This window comes from Xenia sp. Carnegie-2017, unplaced genomic scaffold (genome assembly GCF_021976095.1).
Source record: "Xenia sp. Carnegie-2017 unplaced genomic scaffold, XeniaSp_v1 HiC_scaffold_20, whole genome shotgun sequence".
Classification (NCBI taxonomy): domain Eukaryota; kingdom Metazoa; phylum Cnidaria; class Anthozoa; order Malacalcyonacea; family Xeniidae; genus Xenia; species Xenia sp. Carnegie-2017.
The window spans coordinates 15876271-15893117 of record NW_025813483.1 but is presented as its reverse complement, the minus strand read 5'-3'; the positions used below and the strand labels follow the sequence as shown (position 1 = coordinate 15893117).

General features: G+C 33.5%; 6 protein-coding genes and 3 non-coding genes across 10 annotated transcripts; 5 read left to right on the top strand and 4 right to left on the bottom strand.

Annotated features, from left to right (window-relative positions):
- Window positions 1-1697: 1697 nt before the first annotated feature.
- Window positions 1698-3833, top strand: LOC124441305 (DNA-directed RNA polymerase II subunit RPB9-like). Its single transcript, XM_046991755.1, has 6 exons — window positions 1698-1891; window positions 1979-2033; window positions 2112-2185; window positions 2347-2421; window positions 2492-2543; window positions 3235-3833. Exons 1-6 carry the CDS (start codon window positions 1818-1820, stop codon window positions 3292-3294), a joined length of 390 nt encoding a protein of 129 aa, XP_046847711.1. The 5' UTR covers window positions 1698-1817; the 3' UTR covers window positions 3295-3833.
- Window positions 3834-3865: 32 nt separating this feature from the next.
- Trnav-cac lies at window positions 3866-3938 on the bottom strand. The gene has a single exon. It is a non-coding gene; the product is annotated as a tRNA-Val (tRNA).
- A 267-nt stretch (window positions 3939-4205) lies between these two features.
- Window positions 4206-4278, top strand: Trnav-aac. Its single transcript has one exon. It is a non-coding gene; the product is annotated as a tRNA-Val (tRNA).
- A 227-nt stretch (window positions 4279-4505) lies between these two features.
- Window positions 4506-6217, bottom strand: LOC124441304 (prostaglandin reductase 2-like). Its single transcript, XM_046991754.1, has 4 exons — window positions 5720-6217; window positions 5468-5638; window positions 5189-5389; window positions 4506-5117 (listed from the first exon to the last, which is right to left on the bottom strand). The coding sequence occupies exons 1-4, from the start codon at window positions 6119-6121 to the stop codon at window positions 4785-4787; spliced, it is 1107 nt and encodes a 368-aa protein (XP_046847710.1). The 5' UTR covers window positions 6122-6217; the 3' UTR covers window positions 4506-4784.
- Trnav-uac lies at window positions 4616-4688 on the bottom strand. The gene has a single exon. It is a non-coding gene; the product is annotated as a tRNA-Val (tRNA).
- On the top strand, window positions 6196-9698 carry LOC124441301 (acetyl-coenzyme A synthetase 2-like, mitochondrial). The gene is made up of 14 exons (XM_046991751.1): window positions 6196-6622; window positions 6706-6802; window positions 6945-7091; window positions 7171-7223; window positions 7310-7485; window positions 7558-7710; window positions 7781-8066; window positions 8133-8225; window positions 8329-8441; window positions 8523-8649; window positions 8771-8898; window positions 8968-9031; window positions 9116-9237; window positions 9317-9698. The coding sequence occupies exons 1-14, from the start codon at window positions 6301-6303 to the stop codon at window positions 9485-9487; spliced, it is 2052 nt and encodes a 683-aa protein (XP_046847707.1). The 5' UTR covers window positions 6196-6300; the 3' UTR covers window positions 9488-9698.
- LOC124441302 (steryl-sulfatase-like) lies at window positions 9693-11504 on the top strand. Its single transcript, XM_046991752.1, has 3 exons — window positions 9693-10743; window positions 10819-11124; window positions 11198-11504. The coding sequence occupies exons 1-3, from the start codon at window positions 9693-9695 to the stop codon at window positions 11476-11478; spliced, it is 1638 nt and encodes a 545-aa protein (XP_046847708.1). The 3' UTR covers window positions 11479-11504.
- On the top strand, window positions 11483-15949 carry LOC124441300 (U3 small nucleolar RNA-associated protein 25 homolog). Of its 2 annotated transcripts, XM_046991749.1 has the most exons (20): window positions 11483-11786; window positions 11981-12047; window positions 12116-12322; window positions 12419-12530; window positions 12598-12695; window positions 12766-12870; window positions 12938-13048; window positions 13155-13240; window positions 13320-13391; window positions 13554-13668; window positions 13752-13830; window positions 13952-14108; window positions 14194-14290; window positions 14377-14462; window positions 14549-14631; window positions 14723-14799; window positions 15039-15110; window positions 15195-15325; window positions 15481-15579; window positions 15681-15949. In XM_046991749.1, the coding sequence occupies exons 1-20, from the start codon at window positions 11662-11664 to the stop codon at window positions 15922-15924; spliced, it is 2223 nt and encodes a 740-aa protein (XP_046847705.1). In that variant the 5' UTR covers window positions 11483-11661; the 3' UTR covers window positions 15925-15949. The 2 variants fall into 2 exon arrangements, with proteins under 2 accessions (XP_046847705.1, XP_046847706.1); XM_046991750.1 differs by lacking the exon at window positions 11483-11786 and having other exon boundaries at window positions 11793-12047; window positions 12116-12326.
- Window positions 15936-16837, bottom strand: LOC124441306. Its single transcript, XM_046991756.1, has 3 exons — window positions 16605-16837; window positions 16398-16525; window positions 15936-16228 (listed from the first exon to the last, which is right to left on the bottom strand). The coding sequence occupies exons 1-3, from the start codon at window positions 16722-16724 to the stop codon at window positions 16162-16164; spliced, it is 315 nt and encodes a 104-aa protein (XP_046847712.1). The 5' UTR covers window positions 16725-16837; the 3' UTR covers window positions 15936-16161.
- Between the last annotated feature and the right edge of the window lie 10 nt (window positions 16838-16847).

Here is a 16847-nt window from a genome sequence, read left to right as displayed (position 1 = left end):
TTGTTTTCCACTTCGAACAGTTAGCCCAAGTAGCCTGTTATGTATTTTTGTATTGGCTTCTTCTAAATCTTCTTCAGATTTTATATTAACAAAAAATGTCGTTGTTGTCCTACGTTCAATTTCACATACGAAAACTATTTACAAAGATAGAAATAGGATGAAAGAGAATCATTAGTTATAAAAATACAGAACAAAATAAACAGATAACCTTTGCTCTTATCTCCGCTTGAGGAAATTTTGATATGTCCTGAATGACCAACGATGTCATGTCTAAGCGTTTCCATTTTAGATACTAAAGATTCGTGACTTTACTTGTATTCAAAGAGAACTACTTTATTTGTGCCTTCGTAAAAATGTTTGAATCAAAGCATGGAGTGTCATATATTAGCCAATGGTGATCGCCGATGTCAAGATTATAGTTGATATTTATTTTGATTTTTCTTTCTCTCATCTAATAAGTGAAAGAGGTTGGACAATTATTTTGCGTTTTTATTAAAAAACCATGTCAAAATATGCTTTTTGTAAAAGATCGTTCGTATGTAATTTTTTCGAGTTCATGGTTAGCATGGCTAGTTTTACTAAGACCACCTTTCTAAAATGACATGTTAGTTTTACTGACTTTATTTTGTGATAGTTTTTATTCACACAGACCAAGTGTACTTGGTTTAAAACAGCAGTTTTAGCAAATCTTATCGACGACCATCAGTTTAAAACGTAAATTTCTTTATCAATTGTCCAACATATTTATTTAATGTTTCAATTATGACACCTTCGATAAAACAGCATCCTTTTGTGACAGGATCGCATGGCTTCCAAGACTCCGTGCACTATACTTTTTAACACAGTAAGATCGTTGCCTTTCCTTTGTTTCTACCAGAAATAAGAATGTTGAGATACACTTTTTGTATGTGTTTGTGATTAAGATTGATTTGATGTAATCTTTATTTGCTTAATAAAAAAATTTGTGTCAAATGTCTGAGTCATTTAGACAGAAAAAAGAGTTTATCGATTTGCCTTAGGCTTGTTGATCACTTCGATTACGCAAAAAGGTTTTCTATGTAATTGTTTTGGTCAATGGTCAAGATTGAGATGATTATGAAGGAAAGAACATATTCCACCAAGCCATTTTCCTATCTCTCCAGCCAACAATTCTGCCGCCTGGACATTGCAAATTGCAAGGTCTACATTCCCTGACCCTTTGGAGATAAAGAAATTTAGCAGATTTAGCAGATTCATGGTTCTATCTACCGCTTGATGAGCCGGTTATAAGGTAAACTTATTTAGTTAGGTATTCCATATGTTAGTTGAATGCAATGCTGTCGACTTTCAAAGTTACCACTGTTGTGGTATCGACTTGAACTCTTTAATAATCATAATTTTACATACCACGAGGTAATTTACATATCACGTGATTCTATAACAATTTGCATATGAATGTAAACAAATCTAATGTGAGTATATCATAACAACCACTAAGCAAGCTAGCCCCAGTCTAAGACCATAAACTGTGAAGAGAAATGCTCTTGGAAGTAGGAAATCACCCAGAAACTCGACCTCCATTTATGAAGAATATTTGTAAGGGCCCGTGGCCTTAGATGCCATAATACAATGCTTATGATTTGTTTGTCTTTGTCCTTGGCTTTCACTTTTGATATTAACACTCCAGATATATAGATGTATATTGGGTTCACTGGGCACATGCTGCGCACTGCGCAGTATTTAATTAGCCTACGATTAGGTCCTTGAGATTCTTTTCGTGATACTTGCATTGAGTCGACTTGTCATTTGTTGTTCAAGTCAACTTGAAAAGGAATTTTATGATGTTTAGAAGACAAGATAGAGAAGTGGAGAGTGGTCCTGGATTTGTGGGAATAAAATTTTGTCAAGAATGGTACGTATGCTCAATTCCTATAAGCACATATATTTGAATTTCGACGAATGCGTTTAGTTGTTATTTTTCATAAAAATGCTTGTTTAGCAACAACATGCTTTATCCAAAAGAAGACAAAGAAATGAAAATATTACTTTATGCAGTTTGTATTGTTTATATTCCATGTTTTTACTTGACATCACAAACAAATTGCAATTATTGGTCTTGTTTACAACACTAGTGTCGGAATTGTGATTACCAAGAGAGAGCTGATAATAGTTGTATTTATGTGAATAAAATTATGCATGAAGTGAAGTAAGTATATTTTTATCTAAAGTGACATTGTTATATTCTCTAAATGATGGTTTCACATGACTTATATATTTCATGTGCAGATAGATTTTAAGCATTTTTGTTATTTTGTGCTTATGGAAAACAAACAATTACATTTTATTCATATTTCTAAATGTATTTAGTGAACTGACGCAGATTGTTGCAGATGTTATTGCTGATCCAACTTTACCTAGAACACATGAACATCAATGTCCAAGGTTTAATGTGAACATATTCTTGAATCTATGATGTGTACTCAGTCTTCCATCACAGTAATGTTTGTTTTAGATGTGGCTATGGTGAAGCAGTCTTCTTTCAATCACAATCAAGCAAAGCTGATGTATGTTTATTTTGCTTAAAGTATATATGTTAATCTAATTGATGGTTTACTTTGCTTAGAGTGAGAATAATCATACAGGGTGACCCAAAAAGATTTGTACCCATGAAAATTTCAATTATGGCTTTAAGTAAAAAGCTATTTATTTCAAATTACAACCACACATCATTCAGTTTATGGAAGACTATTCACAAGAGTTTCGGCTATTTCTGTCAATTTTTAGTCAATTTATGGCTTTCCCAAGATGTGTTCCAAATGTCCACCATTTCGTGGCAAGCAAACCTGTACTCGTCTGGCAAAGTTGTGAATCACTTTTATACACTCCTCTTTCGGGATGCCTCTTATTTTTGAAGAACTTAAAACTGCCATCACAGCAAAAATAAGAGCCATCCCGAAAAATGATTCAAACCAGACAATACAATTTGCTACAACAAAATGGTGGACATTTGGAACATCTTGAAAAACATAAATTGACTAAAATTGAAACTTGTGAATAGTCTTCATAAACTGAATGATGTGATTGAAATAAACTTTTAAAGCCATAATGAAATTTTCATATCGTCACCCTATATATTGAGAATAGGAAGATAAAAGCAGCAGATTAAATGCAAACCTTAATTAACTGCTGATATACTGATGAAGAAAAAAAACATGTTTGATACTATTATTTAAATACTGGCTTATTTTTATATAGCAAATGAAGCTGTATTATGTTTGTACTCAAGTGGACTGTGGCTATCGTTGGACAGAATAGACTCCACTTTTTAAGTCTTATAAGAATGAAAGCAACTTGATGTGAATATACACACTCTATAAATATTTACCATTCAGACTGAAAAGTTTGTAAACTGTGCACCCAAGATTTGAAATTTGTGCACATAACAGTCAAGTTTTCTTAAAATTGCACACCTGAGATGTTAGGTGTGCAGTACAAACTTTCCAGTCTAGTGTACCATTTGTTGGTTCCAACTTGTTGATATTCCAAATAAACTTTCACTAACTCTGCCTCATTTATGGATTTAAGGGGAATGGCAACCAATTTTTACAATCATTACCAACAAATATTTAAGATAGTTATTAGAGAATGAATTTCATATGACATCATAATTCTCTGTAAAACTCTCCTTAAATCACTTTAGCAAGCTATTATGGAAATATGCATGACGTCACAACAGGGCATTAATTGTTTTAGGAACCTAGAAATAGGTTCCTAAAACCTTTCCTAGATTAGGTTCCTAGATTAAATGTGAAATTTGTTTTTTATAAGTTTAAATATATATCAAGTATAAAGTGTTCATGTAATAAAATTAAACAAGAAAAAACTATGTTCTTGCCAGGGCTCGAACCTGGGACCTTCCGCGTGTGAGGCGGACGTGATAACCACTACACTACAAGAACCGACAGCAGGAAGGGGAGAAATTATTTTAATAATTCTCCACGTCTTGTTTTATAGCATATGCATTTCTCTGCACAAACTTGACACTTGACGTAACGTGTCGAGAACATTGAACTGTAATAACAACAACAATGTTGATATTATAGTTATCTGATGGGAAATCGCTATCGATAGTGGCGTCACTTCTATGCCATTTCTTGTTTGTCATTGGGGTGCATAGGCTATAAAGGTGTATTATAAAAAATTATATTTGAAAGGTGTATTATCGAGTTCTCGTAGTGTAGTGGTTATCACATCCGCTTAACACGCGGAAGGTCGCAGGTTCGAGCCCTGCCGAGAACATTTTTTGTATTACTATCGTTTCTTAAAGTAGCTTGCTGGTCAGTGTCATTCCTGACCATGGCCTCATAGTTCTCAGTATTTTAAGATTTTAAATCTTTTGAATATTTATGTTAAATACGGGAAGTAATTTCATTGAACTTGGTTCTGTCATGCCAGACGTCAATGGTATGGGTAATTTGAAAGAAAACCTAAAATTCCGCTCGCGTTAAATAATATTCCACACAAAGTTTTAAAATTACTAAAAAACATTTAATAAAAACTTTGCTGCTACTCAGAAATTTTAAGATTTCCATGTTGATAATTATACAGATTTTCTGTGATAAAACCATAGAAAAAATGTTCACGCCAGGGTTCGAACCTGGGACCTTCCGCGTGTAAAGCGGATGTGATAACCACTACACTACGCGAACCACGGTATAAGATGAGGTTTTTTCAAGATAAATTATGTATGAAAAACCTAATAGTAGATCAAACGGCAAAGTGGTATCGGAAGTATCCATATTATGTCAGATACCAGGGTCCACCTGTATCACTTGTTTGCCTATATTTTTGCCGCTCATCATTGATACAAATGCTTTTCCTGCATTTTGTAGACCAAATTCGATAGTTTCACGATTTTTCAATTTTCCCTCTGTATACCATCTTTCAAGTTGTGACAGAGCATCCTTAAACTTGTTGGGGTAATTCAACACTGTGTAACGCTCACGCGTGATCTTATTTTCCTTCAATATTTTTGTTATATCATCAGGAATAGGAGGAGGATATGGCAAGTCTTTATTGTACTGCGAAATTTGCCCGCACAATACAACATGACTTTCTTCATTCATACATTTAATAACCTATAAAAAAAAACTAGAATTATACAAATTAAATGAATGTAATCCACAAGTAAATAAAAGAAGCAACTTTCCTGATTACTTATTTCTCCTCCTACATTATCAAAGTAAGCATGAACACCCTCAGGACAATGTTCTTTTATTACTTCATCAATGTTTGATGTTGTCTTATAGTTGATGGTCACATCAAAACCAAATTCTTCTTTCAAACAAGCACACTTCTCATCAGAGCCACAGATCCCAACCACTTTCCCACAGCCTTCTAACTTGGCAATCTAAATACAATTGTACCTGTGTATGAAAAATGAATTTTTTAATTAAAGAAAGGAAATCTCAATTCTTTACTAACATACCTGACCAGCAGCTGACCCACAAGCTCCAGCTGCACCACTGACTACCACAGTTTGTTGCATGCCAGGAGTAATATGTGCCTTTTCTCTGATACCCAGTATTGCGGTTAAACCTGTTCCACCCAGAAGACCTAAGCTTAAGGATGGATGCTTTCTTAGGACATCACTTTCAATCTATTAACAAACAGTTTTTTATAAACAATGTGTTTGTTTGTGTTTGTTAAAGAAATTGCTTGTTTCATATGGATGTGGTACCTTCATCAAAGAATGTGCGCCAACAGTTGGATCAGCATTTGAAAGCATTGCACTAGGATTGAACTTCACATAGTTTTGAAAAGGCCAAGACATTGGTAAATAGATCATGTCACCCAAACAATGTGATTTGTCTTTACTTTCTATGACAATTCCTACACCTGATGCATCTATGGTATCACCAATTTCCCAGGATTTCGCGTATGCTACACCGGAGTCAGCATTAAAACGACATCTCATGTAAGGACCCACAGATAAACAGAGTGTCTTGACGAGAATTTCACCATCATCGCATTTTGGAACTGCGATGGTTTCGATGGCAAAATTTTCCAAAGACACGGGACTACATTTACCTGGTCGGCTACAAAGATACACACGTTTATTTTGTCCTAATTTGGATTGCATTTTTAAATTGTTAAGTATTGACTATTTCCACGTTGGTTGGGGGTCACAAGAAGACCACCGCATGTGGTATATATACCATATATCTCTCAATTACAAATCACGGGATGTTCCCCGGACTTAAGGATTTGCATTTTAAATAATTTTTAATTGTAACTTTATCAGTAATTGCAACGATTGACATGAATAGTATATACGTTGGCCAAAACGCAACAAACGTTTTATTTCGTTCGTTATTTCAACGCTTACGGTTAAAAAGCTTTCGAAAAGTGCAAACGCGGTCTTTGTTCCTTAGCGAGCTGGTGCCATCACAACATAAACTTTCCTTCGTCACGCGTGACCATGAAGAAATATACAAGAAAAGCATACAAGAGCCTGGTAAATTTTGGGGAGAACTTGCTTTATCAAAATTGCAATGGATCACACCATTTACGAAGACGATGGATTGTGAAATGAGTAAAGGCCAGCATAAATGGTTTATGGATGGTGTGCTAAATGTGTCAGGTTTCGTTTTTGTTGTGCGAATTTATGAGAATTGTTTGTATTGAATTTATTGGTCATACCTTACAATTTTCCATTGGACGTAGAAAATTGCTTGGATCGACATGTTCAAAGAACACCGGACAACATTGCATTGATATGGGAGAAAGATGAGCCAGGAACACATGAAACGGTGTCGTATAGGTAAGGAACAGTTGAAGAAGTAAAGCATTCACAATTATTTTTCCATCGATACACTTGGCTTTCCAATATTTTTAAAAAGTTTTTACAATTAACGCAATTTATAGGATTCCTGCTTTTTATATTTATTTATTGTTTATGATAGAGAATTACTTAAGATGACATGTCAACTCTCAAATACTTTGAAGAATCATGGTATTAAAAAAGGTGACAGAGTTTGTCTATACCTTCCAAACTCTCCACTTGCTGTAGTCAGCATGCTGGCATGTTCTCGAATCGGTGCAGCTCACAGGTATGTTTGTAAAGTATACATTGGAATGTCTGTAAGGTTTACACAAGATACTAAGAATTCTTTTATCCATCCAATATAGTGTAGTTTTTGCTGGTTTTAGTGCTGATGCATTGGCAAGCCGTATAATGGATGGTTGGTCATTTTCATACAATGTTTTAGCAACATGATTCTGAATCTTTTCATCAGTATATCATGATGTATTATATTTTTCATGTTAGCTGGTGCAGAAACTGTCATCACTGCAGATCAAGGGTTGCGAGGTGGCAAAACTATTAACCTAAAGCAAATGGTTGATGAAGCAGTTAGCAAGTGTTCTGGTGTCAAGCGTGTTTTTGTGATGTCAAGAACTGGTGCTGATGTTCCAATGGGCAAGATAGATATACCCTTGGAAAAGGTGAAATTTTTTCTAGAAATATAATTTAAGGGAAAGTTTGTCATTGTGGGCTCTGATTTTTTCATTGATCAGGCAATGTCAGAAGAAAGTAATGAATGTATTCCTGAACCAATGAACAGTGAAGATATGTTGTTTTTGCTGTACACATCTGGTAGCACTGGTAAACCAAAAGGAATTCAGCATTCACAAGCAGGATATCTTCTCTATGCCAATTTAACATTCAAAGTATAAACACTTGTTTAGTTCCCATATATACATGCGTCTGTCTGATTCTAGGTTTTTTATAATGATTTAGCATGTGTTTGGCTATGAACCAGGTGACATTTTTAGTTGTGTTGCTGATATTGGTTGGATAACTGGTCATTCATATGTTGTCTATGGTCCATTATCCAATGGTGCCACATCTGTGTTGTTTGAAAGCATTCCAACATACCCCGATCCTGGTCGCTATTGGGAAATGGTTGAGAGGTTGAAAATCAACATATTTTATGGTGCTCCAACTGCAATTCGTCTCCTTCTAAAGTATGGAAATGATTGGGTTGAAAAATATGACAGATCATCTCTTAAAGTTCTTGGCACAGGTATTTCTATGGAATATCGTCATTGTGTTACATTATCCTCTATATATTCAAATAGTTTCTTTGTAGTGGGCGAACCCATTAATGCTGAAGCATGGTATTGGTACAATGACATTGTTGGGGAGAAGAGGTGTACAGTTGTGGATACTTGGTGGCAAACAGGTACAACTTCATTTTGTTTGTTCCTAAAGGTTAACTTATTTTTTATTTTACCTTGTATGTGAAAGAATGGCTAGCGCTTTTATTAATAATGACACAACTTCAGAGACAGGTGGTGTATTTTTGGCCCCAAGACCTGGCCCTGATAATTCTATGCCTAAACCAGAATTTGCAACAAGGCCTTTCTTTGGAGTGGAACCTGTTTTATTAGACAGTAATGTAAGTTTTTTCCAACATCAATTTATGCGTGAACTATATCATTTTCACATTTTGATATCATCATGTTGTGTTTGAATAAAGGGAAAAGAATTAGTTGGAAATAATGTCTCGGGCAATTTGTGCATTCGTGGGTCAGTTCCCGGATTGGCACGTACAGTTTATGGAGATCATCAGAGGTTTTTGGAGACATACTACACAACATTCCCAGGTAATAACAATATCTTTAGCGCTCACTTATTTCATTTTTTTGAGAGAAACAATTTGTATTGTCTATATAACGATGTTCGTTAAACATTGTCCTGAAAGTATCATTAATACATACTACGTAGGATATTATTTCACTGGTGATGGAGCCTTAAGGGACGAAGATGGACACTATAGGATTACTGGCAGAGTAGATGATGTCATAAACATTAGTGGACATCGTCTTGGAACTGCAGAAATTGAAGATGCTCTGGTGAGTTACATATTCACGTTTAAAATCCCGAAATCTTCATTTTATAAGTGGAGTTTTTTGAAAATGTAGGATTATCATCCTGATGTTGCTGAAAGTGCAGTAGTTGGTTTTCCACATGAGATTAAAGGCGAAGGCAAGTATATATGGACATATTAACTTTTAATATTCTCTGTTATTTACAGTTTCGCCTCATATATCATGATTATGACATTTACAGGTATTTACGCTTATGTAACGCTGAAAGAAGGAGCGGTTATCAAATTAGAAGACTTGGTATTGCAGTTGAAAAATCTTGTAAAAAAAGAGATTGGTTCGTTTGCTGTACCTGAAATTATTCAGGTAGATTTCCTTATTCATTGCATTTCAAATATTTATTCTTTTCAAATCCTTATATTCTCATTTCTTAATTGATGCAAAGGTTGCGTCAGGATTACCTAAAACGAGATCAGGAAAGATAATGAGGAGAATTTTACGAAAAGTAGCTGCAAACGACTTTCATGATTTAGGCGATGTGTCCACGTTAGCTGAACCTTCTGTAGTGAAAGATATTGTTGATGAACACAAGAAATTGATGCATTCCAAATCATGAACAGGGAAAGTATGACCAATGAAATGAATGAATTTAACTAAGATTATCATGACGTATAACGTTATGATTAAGAATAATGAGGGTAAGGTATACTTATGTAGTTGTAATGTCGTTATTTAAACTTATAAAATTTTACTTTCGCTTTTGCTTAAGCCAAAATCTAAACGATCTAATAACGTAATAACATGAAGTATAATCATTTGTAATGGAAGAACGGTCGGGCCATCTTTTTTTTGTGGTATTTTTTTTTCTGTGTTTAACTCATAATTTTTTTACAATTGCTCACGCTGAAAATTTAAAACCTAACGTAGTGATTATTACAACCAATGAACTTGGAATTAAAGCAATAAAACACTACTGGAGATACTTGAAGAATATTGAAGAACTATCTTCTAATGCGATACAATTCAACCATGTGTATTCTCATCTTTACCCAACGTCTTCAATGGCTGCTCTCCTTACCGCTCGCCTTCCAGTCAAAACTGGAATGCTAAAGGGAAGGTTTTTACCTTTTACAACTCTACCATCTATTGCTTCATCAGGTGGTCTTCCTTTAAGTGAAATAACCTTGGCTGAACTGTTAAAGGAAAATGGTTATACCAGCAGTTTTGTGGGATTCTGGAATCAAGGTTTGGGGAGCTCTGGGAAATTCCTTCCAATAAATCAGGGCTTTGATTCTTGGTTTGGCATAGTGGCACATCCAACTATAGAGTGCTTTGGTAATTTTGGAAGAACACACAAAATGGTTGTAAATGAAACTTTTTCTCTCATCTTCCAGATTATTTTCTTGTCTGTCTTCATCATTTTGTCTGTTTGGTGCCTCTGTTTTCTTAAAGCAAGGTTGATATCATCGATGATTGTTCTTGGTGTTGTCTTATATCTAACAAATATCAAATCATCTTTCATTGTCAACAGAGCTTGTGTATTATATCAAAATAATCACATTGCAGGACAACCATATGATGTGGGGAATTTGACATTACGTTTTACCAATGAAGCTTTGGGGTTTATCAAAGCAACTCCATCTCCATTTCTATTGATGATTAATCATCTTCATCTGAGTTCAAGGTCAACATCAATGTTCTTTAAAAATACTTCCGAGAAAAATGATGAAATCATCGACTCTCTGGTAGAGTTGGACTGGAGTGTGGGAAGTATATTGAAGACAATTGATGTTTTAAAACTCAAAAATAATACAATAGTTGTATTTACTGCTCTTTCTGGAGGTCATAGCATTCCAACAAATACATTAGAAGGTATATTTGTTGTAATAAGTCTTATGGAGTTCACAGGCAAATGTGATCAAGCTTAAATGATTTCATTTTTTGTAGGTATTGCAGGAATTCTTAATACATGGGAGACACATCTTTGTGTACCACTTTTCATCAAAAATCCAATTTTGTATCAGCAAAGGCAGACAATTAGCCAATCTGTTACACTTATGGATATTATGCCAACTGTACTTGATTATATTGGTGCAAAAACTCCATCACATTCAATAAATGGTAAATCTTTAATTAATGTTACACAGGACCAGGATATGGCTTTACACAAATATATATTCCACCATCTTCAAGTAACAAGACCTTCGTCAGTCACTCATAAAGATTTTAAAGTGTATTTTAGCTTTATGTCAGGTAAATATCATACAATTGAATGTATGTAAAACAAAAAAATCTAGTAAATAGTTAAGAATTTTTTTTTCTGCAGAGAAAGGTTTGCAGCATCAAGACCCTCCTTTACTTTTCAACATTAAAGAGGATCCAAACGAGACTTCTCCTCTACCAAATGTAGAATACAGTGAATTGCTGGCTAATATAACAGAAGAACTAGAAAAACAGACAGTGAATCAAAGCAGAAAGTGGATATCACAATTTGAACATCCAATATTACCATGGCTGTTCCCATGTAATAATTTTCCATATTGTCACCAAAGGGATGTTGAAAGATTACAGCATGTTGTATTTAACCAAAGTCTTTTATTTAAATGAAAATATTAGTAACTTTGGCCATGTCACCCATGTGTTGGGTTGCTATTATTCCGAACCACATACTCAGAGTCAGAGTCAGCTGTGATCACAGCCCTATACCCATACCATACATAACCATGTCCATGTGCTCATAGAATTTGACTTTAGTTAAACCGCTGACACGAGTTCATTTTCTATAACAACATGGATGCCAGTGGTAAAGGACATAAGCGTAAAGGTAAATCGAAACATTTCGATGTAAACAAGCTTTCTAAAGGGCAAAAACACCATTTAAAAGAGTATGGAGAACTTCATCCAGTTGATATTGAGTAAGTTTTAAGTATTCCATTTTTTATGGTGTTATTTGTCGTTGACTCGTGACTTGTGAGTTGGTTCAGACTGTGAAATGCACATGCCCCGTAAACATTGTCTTTGTGTTTGAGATGATATTGAAATAAGTGATATTGATTATAAAACCCAGAGTTTTGCTTATGGGTATTATAAACATTCATTTTTGTTGAAGAGACGACGATTCGATCGAGAAATCCACTAGAATTGAAACAATTTTTGATGACTCGATTGTTATAAAGGTATTTTATATGAACTGCAATTGTAAACTTTACTACATTCCCTTGACTGATGAAATCACAAATATTAGAATTCACAAGGAAAGAAAAAAGTTACTAAAACAAGTGCTGACTGTTCACCAAATGAGAGAGAAGAAGTTGGTGATGAAATAACTGCATACGAGAAGCTAATGCTCTCATTTGTAAATGAATCTCCAGTTCTGAAGAGAAAAGCTCGCAAGAGAAATAGTAATCAAGAGAAGAATGATGAGCAATATTTAAATAATCATTTGAAGGATGTATGTGGGTATCTAAATAAAATTGTAATATTGTCGTGAGATTAATTTGTATTACTATCCAGCTTCAAGGTATGTAAATTGTTTGTTTTACAATAGGTAAATGAAACTAAAAATGGGAAAGAAGAGGATGTCCATGTAACTGAACTTGTACAATCGGATGAAGAAAGTGATTCTGATGATAATTCAAATTCAAATGATATGAAAGAAAGTATGTTGATTAATCTATGCATGTTACTTAATTATAAATCTAAGTCTCTGTTTTTTGTGTATTGAAGGGTTAATGTCTGAACCATTTTCACAACATTTTGAAGTTGATATTGAGGATCACGTGATTACAAAACTGGCTTCCAGACCATCAATCAAGGCCATAAAAGTGAGGTGTTTTTGAGCACATAAAGATGATATGGTGATTTCTGTTTAATGTAGTTTGGCTGTTGTTTTAGACAGAAATTGACAATGGAATTGCCCTGCATTATCCATCTATTTCTGAATCAACTATTGAAAGTCCTGTATGTATTGGGTCTAAAACAACACTTGAAAATTTTTGGGTGAGATTTTTTATTTTAATTGCTGCTGCCATCACTTTCATCTATAAGCAGTTTGATGTGTCTTTAGGTAAAACCAAAACTCTGTGAAAACTGGAAATCTTTAAATCAGACTATCAAATCAGATGAAATATTTACTCGGTTACAAAAGGATTTATTTCCTATGTTAAATTCCTATCAGGTAAAAAAATATTTTTACCAATATTGAACATGTTTGTTCATAACAAATGCCAAATTTAACTGTGTTTGCAAATTTAAGCTTTTTTATTTTTTTTTTACAAACGCAGGATTTATATTATTGTTTAAGAGATTTCAACAACAGTGAAGAAATAAGAAGAATGTACTGTCTTCATGCCTTGAATCATATATTAAAGTAAGACTTTATTTATTTAATTATTTTTTATATTCATGAAAGTTTTTTTATTGATCCAGCCTAAATTTCACCTATGTAGAACAAGGTCAAAAATCTTAAAAAACAATGGTAAAATTGCTCAATCACATAAAGAAAAAAAGGAATTGCCAGGGTAATATACATGTATATATAAATTGTTTGTTCATACTATAAATATAAATATATATGCTTTCTGGTTGAGACACCCCCTGTATGGTCTTTGTAAATTCTCATTTTAGTATTTTTGCACTATCCTCATTTTTGTATAACAGCTAACATATTTTGACAATTAAAGAGAGTTCAGAGATCAAGGATTAACACGACCAAAAGTCTTGATCATTGTGCCATTTCGTGATTCTGCATTGAAGATTGTGGATATATTTATCAATTTGTTAGCTATAGACGGAGAGGTACATTAAAATGCTTTATGTTGAAGCATGTATTCATAGAAGTTAAGTCTATGAAATGGAATCTTGTATTTTCCTTCACACAGTGTCAAGTTATGAACAGAAGGAGATTTTTTGAAAAATTCAGCAAAAGTGAAGAAGGCAACGGTCCTCAGAATAAGTCAGGTGAAATGACATTATTATGATTCCCATAGTACATAATTTTAAATTTGCAATGTAACTCACATCAAGTTAAAAAAAATTACGATCTTTTGATGATGATTTATTTGTGTTTTCTTATTTTCAGATGATTTTAAAAAGATGTTTGATGGCAACAGCGATGATTTTTTTCGTGTTGGTTTGACTATTATGCGGAAAACAATAAAATTATATGCAGAGTTTTACTCTGCTGATATCATCATTGCTTCCCCTGTTGGTTTAAGATCAATTATAGGAGCTAATGGGTATGTGTATTTGTGTGTGTTTCAAAATTGAATCTGACACACTTATTTTGAAAGGCACAGAGCAATTGTTATGTTCATACACTAGAGAGAAAAGACGTGATTATGATTTCCTATCCTCAATCGAAGTGCTTATCATGGACCAAGTTGATGTTTTTCTAATGCAAAACTGGGAACATGTGCAGGTGTCAGAAGAAATGATCAGATATTGCTGGAATTGAATGCATTTATGCATTGCATTACTTTAGAATTAATATTGTTTATGTTTCAGCATATCTTTGAACATCTTCATTTACAACCAAAGGACTCACATGATGTTGATTTTTCCAGAGTCCGTATGTGGAATTTGAATGGGTGGTATGTGTGTGTGTGTTAACTTAATGTGACAGTTTGTTGAATTGTCAGTCTTGAAGGTCTTCTAAAGTTATGTAAATTTGTTACAGGTCAAAATACTACAGGCAAACTATTCTCTTCAGTAGTTTTGCAAGTCCAGAGATGAATTTTATCTTCAACAAGGAATGCCTAAATATCCTTTTTATCAACCCTCTTGTACTTGATTTCATTCAAATCATAGTGACTGTATGTACAATGTCTTTAATGCCTTGACTTAAAATCACATTATGCTGGAAAGACTAAAGTTTTTCCTGAAAATCAAGCTGGTTCTGTGTGTGAAGTAGTTGCTCAAATTCCACAGGTAGTTTAGGGGCTAATTGCATGCAAACATACTGCTCTCTACAATAAATGTTAAACTTTATTGTACACCTTATTTTCTTGTTTCTGCCATAAGTGTTTTTGGTGTGTTGGCATTGTTGCATTGTTTTTATGTAAATGCACCAAGCATTTACAGGGGAGAGACATTTTTTAACAGCTTTTATATGCTGTAGTATTGATTGCCATTTTTGTGTTTGATTATCATGTTTTCATACTTTTTAGGTATATCACAAAGTAATTGTAGAAAATCACAAATGTCAAGCAGAAAAACGATTTATGTTCCTTGTAAATAAGGTCATTTTCTAAGTTCTATTTGCTTACCTTATGTATACAAATGCTTGAGAGTCATGCTCGGGTTTTATTTATTTCAAATTGCAGATATTTCCAGATCTCAAAAGTGGCGGGGGAATTTCATCTCACACCGCTATTTTTATTTCATCTTATTTCGATTTTGTGAGGATAAGAAACTATCTGAAGAAACAAGAAGTCAATTTTCTCCAATTGTCAGAGTAAGACTTGCACTCAATTTTATGCGTTAACTTTTAAGCATTGAGCATATATTTACCACTTCTACATAAGCACTTTGATTTGGCCAGTTTAAATATTAAACATGTTTAAAGTATTGCAGATAGTTTTGCTATAATATATTTTTTACCTTTGCCAGATACACCTCAAGAGCTAACATCACAAAAAGTAGAAATGAATTTTTTCAAGGAAAAACTGCATTGTTACTTTTCACTGAACGATTCTACTTCTATTACAGGTATTGTTATAAACTAAGGTTTACTTAACTTAAGTTTTGTGATGTTTCTATGTTTGACAATGCCATAAAATATCGTAGATGAATTGGAGTTTTTTTTTTAGATATCGAATCAGAGGAATCAAAAACATTGTTTTTTATGAGCTACCTTCTTATTCTCAATTTTACCCAGAGATTGTAAACTACATGGACACAACTTTGAAAGAAAGAGATATTAATGCATCTAATTGTACAGTGCTTTATTCAAAGTTTGATGTAAATCGATTAAGTGCTATAGTAGGTACATTGAGATGCCAGAAGATGATTGCATCTGAACAAAGTGTGCATATGTTTGTAAGCGGACAATAAAAACTGTGCACTTTTGACAAGAAAATGTTCATTGTCTACAGTAATTTTGACAAGTCATTTTGCAGTAATAGACTGTATTAAATGAAATGGTGAGAAAAATTGCAATTTTACTGTCACCATCATTATGACTATAGCAAACATGTTTATTTTCAAAAAATAAACAAAGGATAATATTCCAATAACGATGAAATTCCTATGATTAATGCAATCTATCAAGTCAAAGCATCCATGTTTTCTTCATTCTCCATCAATCTTTGCAATCTCCGTGAACAATGGCAGTGTCATGAATTGCTCCAAAAGTTTGCTAAAATCAAAATTTTAGTATTGAAAATTTGCGTAAGATTAGGGTATAAACGTTTAGCATTTGTGGTGCTTGTGGCTTACTTAAAATTTGGCAACTAGTAACAAATCAATATGTTTAGCTGGTAAATACAATGACAATTGACATGTCAGTTGTCAATTTAACGTTATACCATTTCTCCTTGTATTTCTTTTGGTAAAATTCGAGCTCTTTCTTTTGTTTCTCCACGTTGGTGTCAATTCCAGGAATTTTGTCCAACAATTCACGACAAGCTTGAATCTTTTCACAAAAAGCGGCAACCTTATAAATGTATGATTACATCATTTACAATAAATATTTTTTTCTGTTCAAAACAAAGCAAAAATTCGCTCAAAATTACCTTTCTAGTAATTTCCTGTGAGTCGTTTGTCTTTTCGATCGATTTAAGAATATCGTAAATAGCAGGCAACATGCTGAACTCTTTTGTCAAATCAACATACTGTTGTTCTAAATGTGCCATCTTGAATGGCTTTGAAACTTGTCAATAAAATTGAATTGTATATTTTTATTCTTTACTATTTAGGAGAACACGTTCGTCCTGCCATGCTTTTCTTATAATATAACTTTATACAACAATTAATTA